General features: G+C 40.7%; 2 protein-coding genes across 2 annotated transcripts; both read left to right on the forward strand.

Annotated features, from left to right (window-relative positions):
- Positions 1–244: 244 nt before the first annotated feature.
- Positions 245–19,880, forward strand: LOC311500469 (receptor-type tyrosine-protein phosphatase epsilon-like). Its single transcript, XM_084561889.1, has 20 exons — positions 245–437; positions 8,175–8,244; positions 9,574–9,670; positions 10,065–10,138; positions 10,568–10,704; positions 10,859–10,949; positions 11,095–11,171; positions 11,257–11,293; positions 11,374–11,471; positions 12,080–12,199; positions 13,135–13,298; positions 13,991–14,126; positions 14,312–14,461; positions 14,928–15,021; positions 15,346–15,422; positions 15,566–15,700; positions 15,936–16,061; positions 16,225–16,376; positions 17,374–17,509; positions 17,639–19,880. Exons 2-20 carry the CDS (start codon positions 8,178–8,180, stop codon positions 17,711–17,713), a joined length of 2,043 nt encoding a protein of 680 aa, XP_084418015.1. The 5' UTR covers positions 245–437; positions 8,175–8,177; the 3' UTR covers positions 17,714–19,880.
- Positions 19,881–19,899: 19 nt separating this feature from the next.
- gnrh3 (gonadotropin-releasing hormone 3) lies at positions 19,900–20,724 on the forward strand (the record flags this gene model as incomplete). The annotated part of the gene is made up of 3 exons (XM_084561888.1): positions 19,900–20,042; positions 20,248–20,328; positions 20,668–20,724. Exons 1-3 carry the CDS (start codon positions 19,905–19,907, stop codon positions 20,722–20,724), a joined length of 276 nt encoding a protein of 91 aa, XP_084418014.1. The 5' UTR covers positions 19,900–19,904.
- Positions 20,725–21,037: the final 313 nt, after the last annotated feature.

Below are 21,037 nucleotides of genomic sequence, written 5' to 3' on the forward strand. Positions count from 1 at the left end.
TCTCTGACACACTGCACAGATGCACACCCCTACACATTCCAGTCCTCTTTTATTGTGCATTCATGCATTTCGAGTTTTTTTTTTTTCCTTGAGTAGGCCTCCAATAGTGGAGCTGAAGACAATCTGCCTTTGTTTTTCCTTAAAAATACGCTAACTACCGAGTTTTTAACTGTTGTCTTGTGCTTATTTTTCCAGATTCCTATGATCCCCTGGTCCCTGATCCCGATCTGAACCTCTGACACACCTCAGAGCAACTGCACCAACCCCACTCATCTCTTCATCCCGCGCTATTATCGATGCCTCGGAGGATGTGAGTAGGAGAGGGACAGAGGGCAGAAAACCTCAATAAATCCAACCAAGAAAGGAAGCGGGATCCCGTGGTTGTTATGGACTGACGGGTCATCTGATAGCAGATCACAGTGGTTTTGCTTGGAAGTGTAAGTCTTTTATTAATCCGTCTGACCAGGTCAATTCTCTTTCAGGGAATCAATTGAAATTCTATCCATTAAAGGGGAATAATCAAATAATGACTCCCTTCTAGATAAGACTAATTGAATTATTCCTCCAAATTGATTCTTTTCAACATAACTATGCAGCAGATAGCAATCTGAGACACTTAAACATGGTCAGGAGGACGAGCTAAAGATACAGTATCATTCCCAGTGTTAGGTTAAATGTCTGTTCGATAAGAAATGTGTAATATGATGCTTTGTAAAGTCTGGCAGGTGAATTTTTAGAGGTGAGCAAAGCCTCCCTCATATAGGAAATATAAGAGGATGCATTTGAACATATAGCAGTGACTTCACAGACAGTGAAGCATTATCTTTTTTACCATGTCTGAGTACTAAGGATGTCTTCTATTCTGGATGTTATCTCTGAACCTTGAATCTAGACATTTATCTCCTGCAGCTCCGCTCCACTCCTCTCCCTTCCCTTCTCATCTCATCTCCTCTCATCTTTCCTCTCCTCTCTGCTGCCACACTTCACTGACATGTGTTTGTGCTCTCGTTCTGTCCTTTTTGTTTTTTTGGCACTAGACAATGGAAGTGGTGGCTGTTTCTGGTATTCTTTTTCTTTTCCTTTGTTCCTCTGTTCCCTGGGAAACACACACAAAAAAAATCTTTTATCTTTTGTGTACGAGACATGCCATTTATTCTGTGCCAAGCACAAAATGTGAATCTGTTTTTGAGGCCATATCGATCCACGAGGAAACTGAGACGTGATTGGATAAAGTTATCTATTTGATATACACTATATTACCAAAAGTATTCGCTCACCTGCCTTTACTCATTCTATGAACTGAAGTGCCATCCCATTCCTAACTCATAGAATTCAATATGATGTCGGTCCACCTTTTGCAGCTATTACAGCTTCAACTCTTCTGGGAAGACTGTCCACAAGGTTGAGGAGAGTGTTTATAGGAATTTTTGACCATTCTTCCAAAAGCGCATTGGTGAGGTCACACACTGATGTTGGTCGAGAAGGCCTGGCTCTCAGTCTCCGCTCTAATTCATCCCAAAGGTGTTCTATCGGGTTCAGGTCAGGACTCTGTGCAGGCCAGTCAAGTTCATCCACACCAGACTCTGTCATCCACGTCTTTATGGACCTTGCTTTGTGCACTGGTGCACAGTCATGTTGGAAGAGGAAGGGGCCCGCTCCAAACTGTTCCCACAAGGTTGGGAGCATGGAATTGTCCAAAATGTTTTGGTATCCTGAAGCATTCAATGTTCCTTTCACTGGAACTAAGGGGCCAAGCCCAGCTCCTGAAAAACAACCCCATACCATAATTCCTCCTCCACCAAATTTCACAGTTGGCACAATGCAATCTGAAATGTACCGTTCTCCTGGCAACCTCCAAACCCAGACTCGTCCATCAGATTGCCAGATGGTAAAGCGTGATTCATCACTCCAGAGAACGCGTCTCCACTGCTCTAGAGGCCAGTGGCGGCGTGCTTTACACCATTGCATCCGACGCCTTGCATTGCACTTGGTGATGTGTGGCTTGGCTGCAGCTGCTCGGCCATGGAAACCCATTCCATGAAGCTCTCTGCGTACTGTACTTGGGCTAATCTGAAGGTCACATGAAGTTTGTAGCTCTGTAGCAATTGACTGTGCAGAAAGTCGGCGACCTCTTTGCACTATGCGCTTCAGCATCCGCTGACCCCTCTCCGTCACTTTACGTGGCCTACCACTTCGTGGCTGAGTTGCTGTTTTTCCCAAACGCTTCCATTTTGTTATAATAGAGCTGACAGTTGACTGTGGAATATTTAGGAGCGAGGAAATTTCACGACTGGATTTGTTGCACAAGTGGCATCCTATGACAGTTCCACGCTGGAATTCACTGAGCTCCTGAGAGCGGCCCATTCTTTCACAAATGTCTTGTTTCACAGTCTGCATGCCTGAGTGCTTGAATTTATACACCTGGGGCCAGGCCAAGTGATTAGAACACCTGATTCTGATCATTTGAATGGGTGAGCGAATACTTTTGGTAATATAGTGTATTTTGTCATCGTTTGAGGACATTCTTTGACTTTGCTTTCACTATAAAGCAAAGAAACCTATCCTGAAGCATACATTCTCTTCGTATTTTTTTATGTGTCACTGACTGTGTCACTGTAAAAGTCTATAGTTATCTACTCTTGGTCAGAAATCATAGTTCAATAAGCATCACATGTGAAAAAAATCTGCACTCTATGCTATGTCACTGATGGAACACGTTGAATAATTTAGAAATGCATGCATTTTTCAAATCACTTTCACTAAGCTTTTAGCATCTTAGTAAGGCGGCTGTTTATTTACAAGCACATATAACATCCAGTGTCTGCTGTGGTTAGAAAACATTTACTTCCAATGTAATGGAAAACTACGATACAGTGATGCATTCGTGCATAATGTGTTAAAGCGTTCACTGTACCGTTGATCTGCCTGTGGGTCAGTGATAAATATATCTGCAATGATTGGATGAATTTCCATAAAATTTGTCTTTACGTTCATAGACCCCAGAGGATAAATCCACCGACTTTTCTTTTAATGCCACCGTGAGACATTTGTTTTCTGACTGAAATGCCTCAACAGTTACCGGATGGATGGCAATGACATTTGATACAGGCGTTCATATTTCCCCCGCAATGAAGTCCAATAACTTTGTCCTCCAATAACTTTACATCCTACACTATAATCAGGCCACCATTTTCATGTTTATGTTATGACCAGGAACCTGCAGAAGACATTCCCATTAGTTTACAGCTAATTAGCAATGCTGCTAACACGCTGCTAAGCCTGATAAACATCCAAATGCTATCATTCTCGTCATTACCACCTTAGCATGTTAATGTTAGCATTTCGCTCAAAGCACCTCTGTGAGTAAGTGCACGCTTACGGACGACTGGCTCACCGTCTTGTTTTATTGCACAGTGCATGGCTAGGAAAGTTGACGTGTGCAGTAAATTGAAATGCTCGCCATTTTAGCGACATTAATTTCAAACTGTGTTCATTTAAAGAGTACTGAACTGGATGGCGTAAAAGTGTTTATTGCTCATGATTGTCTAACCCATAACTGTAAAATATAAATCCTATTTTGATAGACTCGAGAGCTGTTCGTGGTTTATGCCTCCTGCCTCGCACATACTGGGCCCATAATATAAAAATAGACCCATAAACCTGAGCTTGATCTGCAGGTATAGATGACAAATCTATCATGACTATAAAAGCAGATTTAAGGAGATGGATTTAAGTTCGATTTTTAAAGGAAACGATGTATCAACAGAGCGCGTACATGCATAATGTGAAACTATTTTGTGCCATTTAAGTAGTACCAATGTAAATCACATGAAAGACAGTGTTTTAACATTTTAAAATAGTGTTTTAAAAAGCACAGTGCCTCTGTAAAGCTGTAAGCATTTTGTTGCTGCTATGGTTTTGTCCAAATGCTTTTGAGAATGTAGGCAATAATTGCTGCGCAAGCTACGCTCTGACATGCCTGGTTGTTAAGAAATAGATTTTTAGAGAAATGTATTGCATTATTAACTAGTGCTCTATGAAGTTACATTGCATGGCCACAAAAAAAAAAAAAAGAAGGTCACACACTCTTGTTGGACTGCCTTTAGCTTTGATTGCAGCACACATTCTCTGTGGCATTGTTTCAATAAGCTTCTGCAATGTCACCAGATTTACTTCCATCCAGTGTTGCATTAATCTTTCACCAAGATCTTGTATTGATGATGGGAGAGTCTGACCACTGCACAAAGCCTTCTCCAGCACATCCCAAAGATTCTCAGTGGGGTTAAGGTGGCCAATCCATGTGTGAAAATGATGTCTCATGCTCCCTGGACCACTCTTTCACAATTTGAGCCCCATGAATCCTGGCATTGTCATCTTGGAATATGCCCGTGCCATCAGGGAAGAAAAAAATCCATTGATGGAATAACCTGGTCATTCAGTATATTCAGGTAGTCAGCTGACCTCATTCTTTGGGCACATAATGTTGCTGAACCTAGACCTGAGCAACTGCAGCAACCCCAGATCATAGCACTGCCCCCACAGGCTTGTACAGTAGGCACTAGGCATGATGGGTGCATCACTTCATCTGCCTCTCTTCTTACCCTGATGTCCCCATCACTCTGGAACAGGGTAAATCTGGACTCATCAGACCACATGACCTTATTCCATTGCTCCAGAGTCCAATCTTTATGCTCCCTAGCAAACTGAAGCCTTTTTTTGCGGTTAGTCTCACTGATCAGTGGTTTTCTTAAGGCTAGACAGACTAACATCTTTCCCATGACCACGGGATGTGTCTTTCAACATGGTTGTTTAAGAAATGAGAAGCTACTCATTGCATCAGTTGGGGTTAAATAACGTGCTGCCAGCTGAAAGATAATTCCCCATGCAGTAATTTTCCAATAGGAGGCTTGTACCTGTTTGCTCAGTGAAATCCAGGTGGCGACTTTTTTTTTTTTTGGCTAGGCAGTGTACATTATGCTTAAAGAGCATGAAATACGTTGGCAGAGATTAAGAGTAAGACAGAGATGTCAGAGATGTGCTATTGTCACAGTGTGACAGAAGAGTTTTGAATCTCCTCAAATCTGTTTGAGATAATCCATGCCACTGTTCTAACATGAAGTAGTCTGCAGGCTTTTTCCAATTTCAGTTCTTAATCTATCAGATTTAATGTCCGATAGTGTTTGCGTGATTATCCGAGTGATTTATGAGTTGAATGTTGGTAATTTGTTGATTCTGAGCAGAAACCTCTATATTGCTACAACAGTTGATCTATTAACATCAAGGTATAATTAGGACCTCAGTAATTGTTTGAAAGCTACTGTACACTTAACATTATTCAATTGAGAAGCCTTTTTATATATGCACATCATCATTTAGTGTTCTCAGTGAAGCCTCATACGATTCATTATTTATAGGAGGTGTTTAACTGAGGTCAGGAGGTCAGCAGTGAGCTTAGACGTGTGTGCTTTATTTAAAATATTCAGAATTCCTCTTAAGGATTTGCTTAAACACACAATGTGTATATGTCGTAAGTTTAAGTAAGTTTAAGTTTAATCGATGAAGATGTTGTCCAGTCACATCTATTTTAACTTGTCTATATCAAATCTGTAATTCTAAGCAGCATAGACACTTTGTCTTATCAGGTTGGAAACTGATTACTTATTTCCTAAACCTGAATAGTTTGAACTGACTTTCAGATTTTAGGGCGAGTCAAGATGAGGAAGATGTTTAACTGCTGAACTTTTAGGGCGTCATGAGTCTTGGAATTTGACAGATTTACAGTTTAAATCAAAACAGTAGGTCTATTTCTGTAGCTGCCACACATGTAGTGCGTTGTCATGCCGTGATCTCATCCCTGTTCACAAATCTAAGTGAGTCAATGTTGAATAATGCATATTCGCTATTGCCTAAAATATTAACCTCCGAGATTCAACCAGATCATTTTGCACTCAGGATCTCAGCATTGCATCATGCGTGCATGTGATGATCTGCTTCTGCACTCCCAACACAAGTGAAGCAGTGTAATTTAATTCACTGGGAACATTAATGTCGAGGAGGTGCTGGAGGTTGAAGTGATCCAGATGTTGTAAGCATTTCATTAAAGAGAAAATAAAGCAGGGATATGCCATTAATGATGCTAGGAATGACAGGAACAGTTATCAAAAATGCGTTCTTCCTGCAAATCCTCTTTCATATTAAGGTTAGGTGATGTCATATGGTAATTAAGATATACAAATAGCAACTCATGAGTCATGAGATGTGGTCACAGTTTGGTGCCCTGCCTTCTAGTTCTACTGATCAAGATATTGATACACTGGTCTGCTGGTTCTTCCTCTCTCAGTTTCCTCTATTCTTTTTTTTTTTTTTTTTATCACTTCCTCTTTTTCTCTTTAATTCCCTTTCAGATGCATAAACCACCCAGTCTAGTTAACTCGGAGCATTTTACACATTCTGCCATTTCCTGGCCATATGCCGTGTACTGTATACAGTGGCTGCCAGAAGATGACAGATATGCAGTGGCCTGTGCAGTGACCCATTCGCGCAGTATGCCTTGCAGCATGGAGCTGTAGGACTGGGCCGTGTGAGTGAATGTGGCTTGCCCAGTGGGGGAGAGTGGGGAACAGGTGCTGGCGCTGTCAGCTTGTTAACACTGGAGAGAGAATTGGCTCCTCCAACGGAGTGTGGCACATATGCAACACATAGCCTTTGGCTGTGGGACGTATGTGCAGGCATGCATACATGTGAAAAGCAGTGTATACGTGCACACACATACTGCATGATTCTAGGTGCGTGATTCTAGGGCATTGATGGGTTTATTTGAGACAGGACTGGCAGAGCCTAATCACTCCCTCCCGTGTGTGCTTGTTGTCAGCCTCCTGGGTGTTTTACAGTGAGAGAGAAATTGTATAATGTGCAAAACCCAAAGCCCCTAATTTGTTGTCCAATAATACTTTATAAGTTTTGACATAAATTTTGTTTTGTGAACATTGTTAGAGCATTATTATGGAGCTCAGTTTTCCACAAAAGCTTTGGGACGTATAGTTTTATGAAACCCCCCAGGGTTACGCGCAAGATATTCTCTCAAACATCACAAATTAGGCCCCTAGATGACCCATTTCTAGAAGAACTAAATTGACACAATGAATTATTCCATTCAGTCTTGTGGCCTCCATAATGAGAAGGGGACAGAACAGAGGATGAATTAGGACACTCAATTCTTGCTTCTCTCATTTATTCCATCAAAGACATTTAGGCATATTTGCCCAATTTATTCTGTGATTTCTTGCCCTATCATTTGGAGGAAATGTGAAGGAAAGAGGAAAGGGATGTGAATTTAAAGGAATTGGCCACTAGATAAAAAAGACTGAAGGATAATGTGTTGGAATCCATTTAATTCTGGCGTACTTGACGTACCTTCTCCTTTTGTAAAGACACTCGTGGCACGGTGCCCCAAATACATTACTAATGGCTTCTAGCAATAACATAAAAGGGAAGAGTGAGAATGCAGTTTAGAATAAAATAATTGTTCACTGCAGAAAAAAAAAAGAAAGTGACAGAGAAACGGGAAGGAACTGCAGTAAAGTACAAAGCCTTTAAGTGCAATGTATAATATGTGTATGGTAATTTTCTAGTCTGGTTATCAATTCCCCTAAAAAAGAGCACATGGCTTACTTTTAAATATTCACAAACACCTACTACAATGTCTTATTGTCACTAAGCAGGATGCTTTGTCGGGCTGCACACTGTAGTACATCAAAGAGCACGCAGCAAAATGAGAGGGCTTCTGACAAATACTACTTGAGCTCAACTCCATTGCCAAATCCACGCGGTCCACAGGGTATATGGTTACTGTCACCTGTGGGTTAAAGCCTCTTCTCCGGTTTGATGTCTGAATATCATGTTATTTGATGCTGCTCTTTCAAGTCAGCCTGACAGGACGAGACTGCGAGCAGATTTCCCAAAAGGACTTAGACTGCTCAGCAGAGAGACACGCAGACATCACTCTCAAGCCGCATCAAAGCAGAGCTCTCGTCTCTGGCCTCTGTTTGCTGCACCGAGCTGCAGAATGGATTGCATATTGAACTGGCGCCGTCTAGTGGAACTTCTGAGAATTACAGAGTTTTAATCTGTTTGTTGAAGTGACTGTTGTGTTTTTTTGTTTTTTTTATCCCCAGACAATGGTGTTGTTTCTGGTTGGGATCACTATTGCTGTGAATAATTCATCTCATGATAACCAAACTACAGGTAAATGTTGGAACTACGGAGCAATTATTTTATATATGGCAAGAATCAGACGTTAAAGCATGACTGTGTCACTTTTGAAAGATTAAATAACTATATATGTTCACATCCCAAGGAAACAGTGAATTCATTGAGATTTAAACATGCCCGTACTAATTTTAAACATTTTGGGTCTTTATGTGCTCTAGTGTGACTGGTATCAATCAGTACAACAGACAAGGTTTGCAAATTTTAGACTCTAGATTCTTCTACTTGTGCAACTGATACATTACATTTTACAATTGTATTATCTGTAATTGTAATTGACTATATTGTGCAGCAAAATAGCCTTGAAGGAAAGTGTAATTTGCTGTCTTGCTGCTTTAGATGGAGAGAAGTGTCATATCAGTAAAATGCTTGAAATATATTTATCAGTCTTGTACAGCAAATTAACAATGACTCCATTCTAAAATCCATTGAAGAATGCAAGACAGTAAAAAAATGCAACTCACTGGCTCAATCACATACACAGAACTAACAATACAGTCATTTATAATCATCCCTCTTCTGTCAGGACAGAAACCCCTGCAGCACGACCTCAGAGACACCAGGCTCCAAAATAATTCAAAAGGGTTTCTATACTTTATAAAATGTTTCTGATTTTGACTATAGTATGCACGTAAGATGTTCTAGCCTAACGGCACTAACTCAAACAGCCCTCTATATATCGGTAAAATGTTAAATATGAATCTTCCACCAGGATTAGGTCAGTTCAACTAATCCTGCACAAAGCTACAACATTATATCCTACATTGTATCCTGAATAAAGGTAGTGACTTCCAGGAAGAAATAGTCCGTCACATAACTACCAATAAAACCTCAGCCTGCAGTTTTCTTGATTATATGAATCCAAGTTAAATCTCAATAAATTGTCAGTGTGTGACCTTTAAAGCTTAAAATTGGATTGCTATACACGGTTAGTTTAGCTTGCACAAAGTTTCCACATTGTACATCAGAATATTTCTCAGCTGGAGATAGTAACATCCAGTAAAAATAGTCGATATATCTACACATAAAACTAGATTGTATTTTCATTCATTTTTAGACTTAAATTAATACTATTTAAATCGTAATTAAATAAGTGAGAAATACATTCTCAATAATTTCTGACCTTTCAGTGGAGCCAAACAAAGCTGATCTAAATGTCTCCCAGTTTTAAGAATTATCATCAAGAAAGAAAATGAAGAAGAATGTTTATTTTTCACTGCTGTGGTTTATTCCTTTATAGGTGATGTTTCAGTAGCTTGCATTCTTGGGTAAAACTAATATGTTTCACGTCTGTCTTTTATCTAGGAAACTCCCCTCACCAGTCGGCTCATGTGCTGCCCTCCACACTGGTCATATCCCTTCTTCTTATCATTATTGTCCTGCTGACTATCTACTGCCTGAGGTGAATAAACCTACACCCTTAGCTCTTCATCTTGTACTCTCACTCCCTTTTAGCGTGCGTGTAAGCATAATAGTGAATGTGCTGGGTCAGGGCATCGGGGCGGGGGTGGTTTGGAAACAGGCGGCGAGCGGTGGCTTATGGGTAAACAGCTGCACTTTAAGTAAGACGGCAAATAAAAACGGTGAGGTCAGGTCAGGCCACAGACGCTCACTCCCTGACCGGTCAGCTCAAACCTCCTCTTCCCGGCGACGGCATGAGGAGGAACAGCTTTGCCTCTCTGAGATGGTTGATATTGGTTTTGGTATTTGTTGTTTGCTTATCACATGTGCTTAAAGCTCTGTTCTAGCTCATTTTTGCTTTCTTTTAATACGTGGCTTTGCTGTCGTTACTGCAGGTTCAAAAACCACAGGAAAGCTCTCGTCACCTCGGTGGATAAAAAGATTCCGAATGGCTTCTTGGAGGAACAAGGTACCGTTGTGCTGTACTCAATATAACAACCACTGCATGAAAATGTAAAACAGCCTTTTAGTTTTTATTTCTTTTTTTTTATTTGATTAATAAATTTTAACTTTAAGCAAAGTTTTGATCGTCTTAAGTCCGTGATACCTGTAAAGGTTTGGGAAGGCTCTCAGCTTTCCCAGCACGTAGGGAGACATAAAGCTTCACTTCAAGTACAAAAAAATAAACAAATAAATGAAAAGGCCAAATTCTGAGTTAAGACAGTTACGTGCAGCAACTCCATGTTTATGACTCTAGAAATCATTTCTGTCATGTACCCACAAAAGTAGGAAATCTTAATAGCCATCAGGCTTGTTTTTTCAGGTGCTGTGAGAGCTCGTAATGTTCTCTTTTGGGAAACGTTAGCAGTCTGACCGCCATATATATCTTTAAACACAGGAGAGCAGACAGTGGTCCTCCTCCCCAGATCTCCCTCGCCGTCCAAGAGGTACTTCCCCATCCCTCTGGACTCGCTGGAGGAGGAGTACCGGATACGCTCTGCAGATGATGGGAAGCTCTTCAGAGAAGAGTTCAATGTAGGCACAAGTTTATTTGGTGTGGATGAAGATCCTTGTCCTGGAAGCATACAGCAGTACAGAAAACCGTAATAAAAATGTTCTGTTAGTGGGCTTTGTGCCCTTGGCTTTATTTTTATTTTTACCTCCTGAGGATTGGATTCTGTCTTTACAGTCACTGCCGTGTTACTACCACCATGGGTCCTTTGAGGAGGCGAGCAGGGAGCACAACAGAGAGAAAAACAGATACCCAAACATTTTACCATGTGAGTGCCGATCTGTATTCTGCAGCAGGCGATATTAATGCAACCTTCTGACTCACAGTTTTATTGATAACTAAATCACAAGGAACACTGAACAAAGTGAAATATAAAACACAGCTTTATTTTCTTTTTTATTATTGTTCCACAGATGATCATTCGAGGGTGGTGTTAAGTCATCTTGATGGACATCTGTACTCAGACTACATAAATGCATCTTACATAGATGTGAGTATTAATACTCGTACACATTTATTGTGGATGATCTTGGCAAATGATCGTGAATACAGTGTTTTTTTTTTTCTTCTTGCAGGGTTATAAGGAGAAAAGCAAATTCATTGCAGCTCAAGGTAAATGCACCTTTAATTTTAATTTTACATATATGACTACTCACAGGCTATGTTTAACGCTTTCCTCCATTCTCTTTCAGGCCCAAAGCTTGAAACATTGGCTGACTTCTGGCGGATGATTTGGGAGCAGAAAACGGCAACTATAGTAATGCTGACGAACCTGAAAGAAAGGAAGGAGGTATTCTCCCTCCGCAGCACATTCCTCTAACGCTACAGTATTACAGAACGAACCTATACAATCCATACGGCTCCGATGCGCAATTAGTCAAACCCACTTTTGTATTCTCGTGACCCAAAGTCATGGGCATAATTTATTTGACCCCTTTCCCAAATGAGAATCCATACGGAGTGTCACCCTGCAGATTACTTAGCACGGCATTAAATTTAGCCTCGAAGGGATGATCAATTGAGTGCTCAACAGCAGGTTTGATGGGGCAGAATCGAGGCAATGGGGATCAATGACGAAATAATTGTTGATAAGATCCTAGGAGGCTTCATGATAATTAGTCTGAGAATCTAGTTAATGAGTTGAAACGTCACTGCGAAGATCCTATTGACTGACAGAGTCGCACAAAGTCGCTGTGATTGCCTTTGAATTGGATTGTGAAAACACACACACATCAAATACACGTTCCTGTACGTGCAGTACACACAACAGATCCAGCTATGCAACCTCAGATTCAACTGTTTTGCGTATTTTTGAGGTGTAAATGTTCACTTATGAGGTGTAAATGTTCACTCCAGCACAAGAAGAATAACCTCTTTACTGTTGTGATTCTCTTGCAGGATAAATGTTATCAGTACTGGCCAGAAAAGGGCTGCTGGATGTACGGGAACGTCCGTGTGGCGATGGAGGACTGCATTGTCCTGGTGGACTACACCATTAGAAAATTCTGCGTTCAGTATGTGAGTAAAAACTCTTGAGTCCACAGGAAAGCATTAATGATACCAAGCTGCACAGTACGGAGCGCGGCGCTTCACTCGACTCACTTCACAGCGCAGAGCAAACATGTAATTATACCGTAGAGGCGCAAGAAGAAGACATTTATCCCAAAAAGTAACCTCAAATTAAGATAAATGTTTGCTTTTTATTTAGACATTTACACCGGGCGTAAAATAATAAGGCGTCATTTCACCGTTGCTCTTAATATAGTTCTTATTTGCTAGTAAAATATAAAAATCTATTCTCATAATAGCTGGATTCTTATTAAAAATTAAATAAAGCTGCACAGCGATGGTGTAAAAAGTAATGTCACCCACGGGGAACATTTGGGTGAAGTGTAATAGGGGACAAAATATAATAAACAAAAGTATGGAAACACATTAAAGAATATTAAAGGTAGCGATAAAAGGCACAGCTTTAATTATCGATATTTAGGCGTGTTTTAGCATACAGTAAGCACCATATTAATTTGCGGCTTCATTTTAAGAGATTCCTGCACATTTAGTATGAAAGCGCTCGGCGTACTGCGTAGACTTCAGATGGCGAAATTCAGTTTGTTCCTTCTCCATCTGAAGCCAGACGAGTGCATCCTCTCTCTGCCTCCAAAATCTGTGACTGTGCCGCGTCTCCTCAGTAAAAGCCGACAGACTGGCTGCTTTTACGGTTAGCTCTGTGAACACGGAACAACCAAATGTTCAAGAGAATGAAATGACGCTCTCTTGAGCATTGATGAGATATGAGGCAAAGGCAAACCATTGATAAAAAATAAAAAAAAAAGACAAAACACCTTCTAAAACTGATGCAAATCCTAGGTTCATTTTCCCATAGTTTGTTGTTGATTCCTTTTCTCAGCCTTGTTCATGCACAGGAATAAATCTTGCGTGTCTGTGCTCCACAGCAAGGCAGCGATGGTCCCCGAGCTCCTCGGCTGGTCACCCAGCTCCACTTCACCGGCTGGCCGGACTTCGGGGTGCCATTCTCACCCATCGGCATGCTGAAATTCCTCAAGAAGGTCAAGGCTGTGAATCCATCTTATGCTGGACCCATTGTTGTGCACTGCAGGTAAAATGTGTAGCGTGACGGAACCAGGAAGAGTTTGCCAAGGCAGCACAGTCATATAAATAGCATCTGAGCTGATTCAAGGAGGGTTATATGTTTAAGATGTATTCAAAAAAGAAGCTCAACGAAGATAGGTAAAAACATTTATAAATGTATTTCCAATTCTATTCTGTAGTTATTCTGCAGTCCCTCATTTTGTATGTGCCTCACCAAAGAATTCTGCAGCCGACCGTAGCAACTGCTGCAACAGGTGCTCAGGGAGAGGGACTGTTGTTCTTGAATGGGGCCCATTGAGGAGGCCTCAACACCCCGCTGTGGAATCCCAGCTCTGTGCTCCCAGAGGTGCAGTGTGCTGAAATGACCCTTGTAAATCTATTAGGGGTGTGTTGGGGCTTCAGAGGTGAAGCACTTCTACATGTGGTTGACATCTATGTTAAGATAACATGACAATGCTAAGAGAAAGCCAATATATACTATATATACACTATATAGATAACATTAAATCATATTAATATGTATCGTGTGAGAAAAATGATGATGGTTGCAATGGTGTTCCTCTCTTGTTGTGTGTTGTCTCGCACATTTAAATATAATGTTGCACAGACTTCTTATTCCACACGTTTCGTGTTGCAACCATGCTTGGCTGTTTGTTACAGAGAAGACCTTGTGCCTCCTCCTTGTTTTTGCCTCCACAGCGCCGGGGTTGGGAGGACTGGGACGTTCATTGTCATTGACAGCATGATCGACATGATGCACATGGAACAGAGGCTGGATGTCTTTGGCTTTGTGAGCAGAATACGAGAACAGCGCTGTCAACTTATCCAGACAGATGTAAGCATTGACCCTTTCCGACCTGCTGTACCTTGGACTGACAGCTCAACTCGCTGCTCTGGTCGCGGCGTAAACAAGCGGGGGGGACATGGAAAACAACCGCGGCTGTGATGCGAAAAATAGTAGGAAGTAGTTCGGCGAACTACAGGTGCTACTCCCATGCTTTCCTCTCTCTTCTTCCTCAGATGCAGTACTCCTTCATCTACCAGGCTCTGTTGGAGTACTACCTGTATGGAGACACCGAGCTAGATGTGTGCTCTCTGGAGGGCCATCTGCAGAGGCTTCACAACACAAGGGCTCCCCACGACAGGCTGGGCCTGGAGGAGGAGTTCAGGGTACGAAGAAAGGCGCTCCCTCTTAAACATTTCAGTCAGTAATGAATCGTCCCCCATCACCCTGCGCCCTGCATGGGTAGATTTTCATGGAAAACTTGCCCTGGGTGCAGCTCTTGGCAGTAGTAACATAAATAACAATGCTTTGGATCAACTAAAACTTTATAAGCCATCACCATCTGCCATGTGGAATTTACTGTAGCTCTGTGAAAATTTCACATTTTTCCTGCAAAGAGTCCTCCACAGTTCCCTAGACACTGAGTGGAATTATTCCCGAAAGCCTCTTCTTCTCCTGATGTCTTCCACCTTTTGTCCATTTGTCCGTACCGTTATTAAGATATTTTCCAATGCAACAACACCAGCTTTACAAAAACAAAACCAAAAAAATGGTTTATTAGTTATTCTGCTCTGTACTGATGAAAACTTTTTTTTCGATTATGCCACTCCGCTCACGTTTCCTCCCTTTCAGAAGCTGACCAACGTTCGCATAATGAAGGAGAACATGAGAACTGGGAACCTTCCTGCCAACATGAAGAAGAACCGCGTGCTTCAGATCATTCCGTGTAAGGACTACGCTCCGATACTTGGAACGCCTTCATAATACATCACATCCGACTAACATCAAAGTATCACAGCGCTCGTGATGATACACCGATATCCGGCTCATCGGCTCATATCTGTGTGATCAGTGATATTTAAACAGGCCTTGGATCTCTGCTTTAAGTTGCGATTCGAGTGGGAAAAGAAAGCAACTTTTTACACTGAAAACCGATATAGACATGTTTGGCCTTAATAACACAGCTGAAGTTTTTTTTTTCCATTGGCCCTCTCAAACTTTTATTTTATTAGGAATCAGTTGTGGAAACTTTTTTTTTTTCTTCTTGCAGATGATTTCAACCGAGTAATACTCTCAGTGAAAAGAGGACAGGAGTTCACCGACTACATCAATGCCTCCTTTATTGATGTAAGCGCTCCCTCACGACCTCCCCGTATAGATTTCCCATAGAAGTATAAATATAAAAGCTCATTGTTTCTTTTACAAAACAATGCAAAATATTATGTTTGCCGCACTCTCAAGTCTTGTTTACCGGGTGATCTGCCCTCCAGGGCTACAGGCAGAAGGACTATTTTATCGCAACCCAGGGCCCCCTGTCTCACACGGTGGAGGACTTCTGGAGGATGGTGTGGGAGTGGAGGTGCCATTCAATCGTTATGCTCACCGAACTCAAAGAGAGGGAGCAGGTACAGTACGGCGCTCTCGCAAAAGTACAGGCTGGGAAAAAAAAAAAAAAAAAAGCAGAGTTGCACATTTTAAACAGTCTCTTTATTTCCATTGCTTTATCACATTTCCTCCTTGATAGTTTACGTCTGGATTTAGTTGTTTTTAGCGATACAAATGTAAAATGTGGAAACAAAAGCATGAGGTAAATCTGTCAAATGTTGCCTGATTGCGTTTCCATGTGACCTTTCCAACCAGGAAAAGTGTTTCCAGTATTGGCCATCAGAGGGCAGTGTAACATTTGGAGACTACACCGTGGAGCTGACTGGAGACACACTGTGTGAAACCTTCACTCTCAAAGACATGGTTCTCACCTACAGACCAGTGCGTGATTATAACACTTAATTCACCACATATTCAGCCATGTTCTCTCTGTGCCGCCTGCATCTACATGAAAAGAGCTTAAAGTTCATGGCATTTGTTTTTTTGTTTTTTTTATTTATTCACGTGGGTGAAAAACAACACCGTACTCTGCCCGTCTCTCCAGGAAAAGCAGTCACAACACGTCCGGCACTTCCACTTCCACGGATGGCCTGAGATCGGAATACCAGCCGAGGGGAGAGGCATGATTGACATTATTGCCGCTGTGCAGAGGCAGCAGCAGCAGTCTGGAAACCGTCCCATAATTGTGCACTGCAGGTGAGGAACTTCGGCTTGACAATTCTGCAGCGTGGTGCGCACCATCAGATGGAAATTATATACTCCATATTACATTATGTGTCCGTCCACTCCTGCTTTTTAATATAGCCCCTTTCATTTCCACTCTGCTTTTTATTACCCGATCACCGGAATATCTCAGAATGATACTGGAAGGGATTTCAATTTTAAGGATACATTTTTTTTGTTCCTACAAATGTCTGTTACAATAAATTGTACATTTTCCCTCAGTAGACCCGGTGCTCTATGCCTAAACCACTTATGTGATCCCTTATAAAGACTTAGCTGTGAAAGCTTTGATCAGAACCTAGCTTCAGGTGAAGTGATTCTAAAGCAGCATGCCCCTGTGGGATTGATCCAATCCACTGATTCACAGTCAATTAAAACCTCTCAAAGTGAAATCTCCTCTGACTCCCACTATGATTAATCTGATAAGATGAGCTAACGACAGGAAATGGTGTCATCACTCTCTTCTATTCCTTCATCACCACTTGTCTAAGAGGGGCTTTTTAAAGCTTTTTCTCCGTCTCTGGGGAATGGGGCTAACCCGCTGCAATCCCTAACGTCTCTCTACACTTCTCTTCCGAATCACACATCTCTCCCGCTCTCTCTCTCTCTCTCTCTCATGCTCCCTCCCTGTCTTTCTCTCCATCCCAGCATCATTGTAAACATTGACTCAGTCAAACGCTGAGCTTCCAAACTGATTAGTGTTAGCGTTTGGATTAGCCTCTCTTTAAGTGAGGATAATTATTAGCACCATTACACAAAGGTCACCTTTTCTCTTGCTAACTTTTTGAGTTAAACGATTACAAGTTGCACTGCAGTTTTACTGTTATTAGAATTTCACATTTCCTTATTCTGCTCCAGAGGTTCATCTCTAAATTGTTCACAATTGCGGTTCAGCTGTGAGCCTTGCAGCCTTCAAACACCTTGCAGTATGTGATGTGGCTGCTGATATTTCTGTCCTCAATCTTCCCAGTGCTGGTGCAGGACGAACCGGCACCTTCATCGCCCTCAGTAACATTCTGGAGAGAGTGAAAGCGGAAGGCCTCCTGGACGTTTTTCAGACAGTGAAGAGTTTGCGCATGCAGAGACCGCACATGGTTCAGACCGTGGTAGGTGGAGAGCCAGGTCATATCAGTCCTGCTGTGCAGAAAATGTCAGCTTATTTACTTTGGTTTGGAACTGTTTCTGCTCGTCTACACACGGTGACTCTGTTCTCCCTTTTGCCTTTTTTCTTCCAGGAGCAGTACGACTTCTGCTACAGAGTGGTGCAGGATTTTGTTGACATTTTCTCAGACTACGCCAATTTTAAATAATACCTTCAGACGGTGTCCTGTGCGCTTCTGTCAAATTAACGTATGCAATTTTTTTCTGAATGTTGTTTTCTAAAGCTCTTTTTACATTTTGCACTTAAAAAATAAACCTTGTAACATACTGTAATATAACTGAAAACATCTGCGACACAGGTCTTTTTCAAGAATGTTTGACCTTCCAGTACGTGAACTAATATGTAAAATATAGAATTCTTTACATAATGGGTTTGGTCGGATTGCTCTATGTAAAAACAATAAAAAAAAAAAGTAATAGTTTTATGAGGCAGAAATCCAACATTTATTAGATCAAATGTTCATTTGAATATTAATTGTATTCCAGCATTATCTATTTGCGTAAAATATAAATACTGTATATATTACTCTGTACTACATTTTCCTCACTTCCTACCTGAAATATAAGCGTGTTGTGGGGTCCACCAGTTCTCTTTTATTTCTATTTTATTTTCCTACAGACCATAATGCCTTTCATTTACATCAGCCTTTTATTTTATTGCCCATGCAACACGTTTGGATTGTTGCAGAGAGAATAATGCATTGTGATAAATTGTGTGTTAGATACATAAGATAAAATGATTAATAGTTTTTGCAAAAATGATATCTTATTTGACATGTGTGAATAATATATAATCTACATTTAGCTCAAACTAAAATTTCCATCACATTTCCTTCTGTTAGATGCTACAAATTACCTCACTTCTGTCTGGGAATAACTTAACAGCTGCTGCCTGTTGCAATTTTATTCAACTTCACCAACTTTCTTTTTTTGCCTGTGGCAATATTACTTAGTGGTTTGGTGCCTGACTGTGCAAAATGCAATTAGCCCACATTGGAACAGGCGAAATATAATGTACTGTGACGTATAATTCAAACGTATCGTCGCAGTTAAGCATCACGCCCCGCTTTAAAGAGGTGGGGGGAAGAAGCTCTCTTTAACAAGCCAACTTTACACTTGCATGTTTGCATACGGCAGTGCCATACAGATTAGAAAGAGTTCTGATCTTGAAAACCTTGTCACCGAGTGACACCATTTTAGATGAGACAAATGTTTACTGTAATTTAGAAATGATAGATACATTTCAAGTGTATTGATTTTGAATGCTGGTCTCATGGTCACCCATAGTTCGTGCAAACACTTCCCAGAATATAATACTCATGCAAATATACCTTTTTTGCATATTTTAGTTGTTGCAAATATGTGTGTAAGAAAAATCAGTGTAGAAATTTGGATTTAAATGAAATAGCTGATATTTGTTGCAGCTGAACCCTTTTCATCCGCAAGAACAACGTGGAACATGTCCGGGACGTTGAAAAGTGTTGACTTCAAACACCACTGCTTGTCTTTATATGAAACATGCACTTGCAGGCATTGTGGCATCATTTGACTATGACAGTGTCTTGGTTTCATACATTTAAACCCCCAAATTTCTGCAAAGCATATATTTTTGCAAGGCTTTTCCTTATTCCTTTGTGAAACAGTAAATTTGGGATTCTATGGGGGTGAAGAACTTTTTACTGTTTATACTTCCATTGTTATCTGAAACCGGTCGATGCACTGATCGTTCTGTTCATTCGGTGTACATAAATACTCGTGCTGGTCATCTGCGAAGTTTATTGCATTGTTGACTCGTCATGCTGAAGGATGTAAAAAATGCACAAACATCTTGTTTCAGCGATGTTTCTGCCTTTTCAGCCTGTACGGATTTGAGCAGCTATTTGTTTGCTAAAAGCTGAATCCAATAAATTATAGATGGAGAGAGATTTCATCTTAATGTTGTCTTTTTTTTTTTTGTCCACCTCTGCATCCAACACAAAACACATTTTGATATATATTTCATGCCGCTTGTAGCCTCTCGGTGATGTCAGAATATCAGAGCACTTAGCCAGTCCATTAGTAGTGTTTTGTGTCCCATTAGTCAGTAAATGTGTCACACCTGCAGAGAGGGGATTATAATCCTGACAGCAGCCTTGTACAACACCTATAAAACCCCCTCTGCCTAATGTACCACATGCTAACAAGAAAAATACAGAGGTGAGTGTGTCTCAACTGAAATTTGTTCAATGTTCATTAAGTTAGAATTACCCTTCTTATTAATTACCATGTTGTTTACTAATGTGATATTTTAACCCCCCCTTTTTTTTTAATTACAAATTTTGTCCTTCCTCTGCAGTTCAAATGGAAGCGAGCAGCAGAGTTATGGTGCAGGTGTTGTTGCTGGCGTTGGTGGTTCAGGTCACCCTGTCCCAGCACTGGTCCTATGGATGGCTACCAGGTGGAAAGAGAAGCGTGGGAGAGCTGGAGGCAACAATCAGGGTGAGTGATTGTTTTATGCAGAGTCTAGAGTTTCAGGAAACGTGCTAACTTTATTAAATTTAAGGCTAAATTTAAGAGAAATATCTTCATAAAATAGGTCTCACTTTTTTTTTTTTTTTTTTTACTACGCTGTAACTGCTGTGTTGAGGTCAGATTTCATATCAACCGTGGTTTTATCACCTAAAGTCTCTTTTATTGTACTTAGATGATGGGCACAGGAGGAGTGGTGTCTCTTCCCGAGGAGGCGAGTGCCCAAACCCAAGAGAGACTTAGACCATACAATGTGGTAAGTGCTTATTATACATAATTTATCACCAATGTCTACTTCAATTGTACAATATTAATGTACACTACACCAATGTGTGCCACTGTGTTCCAAAGCAGCAATGACAATATACAAAGCGCTCAATGACTGCTTTCATTTTTCCCTTTTAGCATGATTGAATATGTACATGACTAATTTTTATCTTTTTTTTTTTTAGCCTTGGCAGTAGTAATGCTAATTTTCTCCGACTGGTCTTGTATCATATACATTATACATCAATTAAAAATTAAATATTTGCCGGATTAAATATTCAAACTGCAGCTCAAATTATTAACTGATATTTAATTTTAATCTCCTCAGATTAATGATGATTCCAGTCACTTTGACCGAAAAAAAAGGTTCCCTCATAATAACTGAAGAGCTGCGGGAAGAAAAAAAAAAAAAAAAACAGATGAGAAAAACATGAGAAGAGGAATACAGACTGTATCAACTATCAGCACCAGTGACGGACCGCCGGAGTGCAAGATGCTGACTTCAACAAATCATCATTTATTACACCGATGTCTGTCATACGTCTTTAATGTTTCATTCCATGAGAAAATTGTAATAAACTTTTGAATCCTGATCAACTCAAAATGTTTTATTCGATCTGATTTTCAGGATGTGTAACTCGCAGATCTGGTCATTAGATGTGAAATGATGCTGTTTAAGTATAAAATGCCCCTTTAAA

The sequence above is a fragment of the Chelon labrosus genome (genome assembly GCF_963514085.1).
Source record: "Chelon labrosus genome assembly, chromosome: 15".
Lineage (NCBI taxonomy): Eukaryota > Metazoa > Chordata > Actinopteri > Mugiliformes > Mugilidae > Chelon > Chelon labrosus.

Coding starts and splice junctions, on each gene's coding strand:
- LOC311500469 (XM_084561889.1), top strand. CDS start 8,178: ATGGTGTTGTTTCTGGTTGGGATCACTATTGCTGTGAATAATTCATCT. Junction 15,022..15,345: donor CGTGCTTCAGATCATTCCGT/GTAAGGACTACG, acceptor TTCTTCTTGCAG/ATGATTTCAACCGAGTAATA. Junction 17,510..17,638: donor CGCACATGGTTCAGACCGTG/GTAGGTGGAGAG, acceptor TTTTTCTTCCAG/GAGCAGTACGACTTCTGCTA.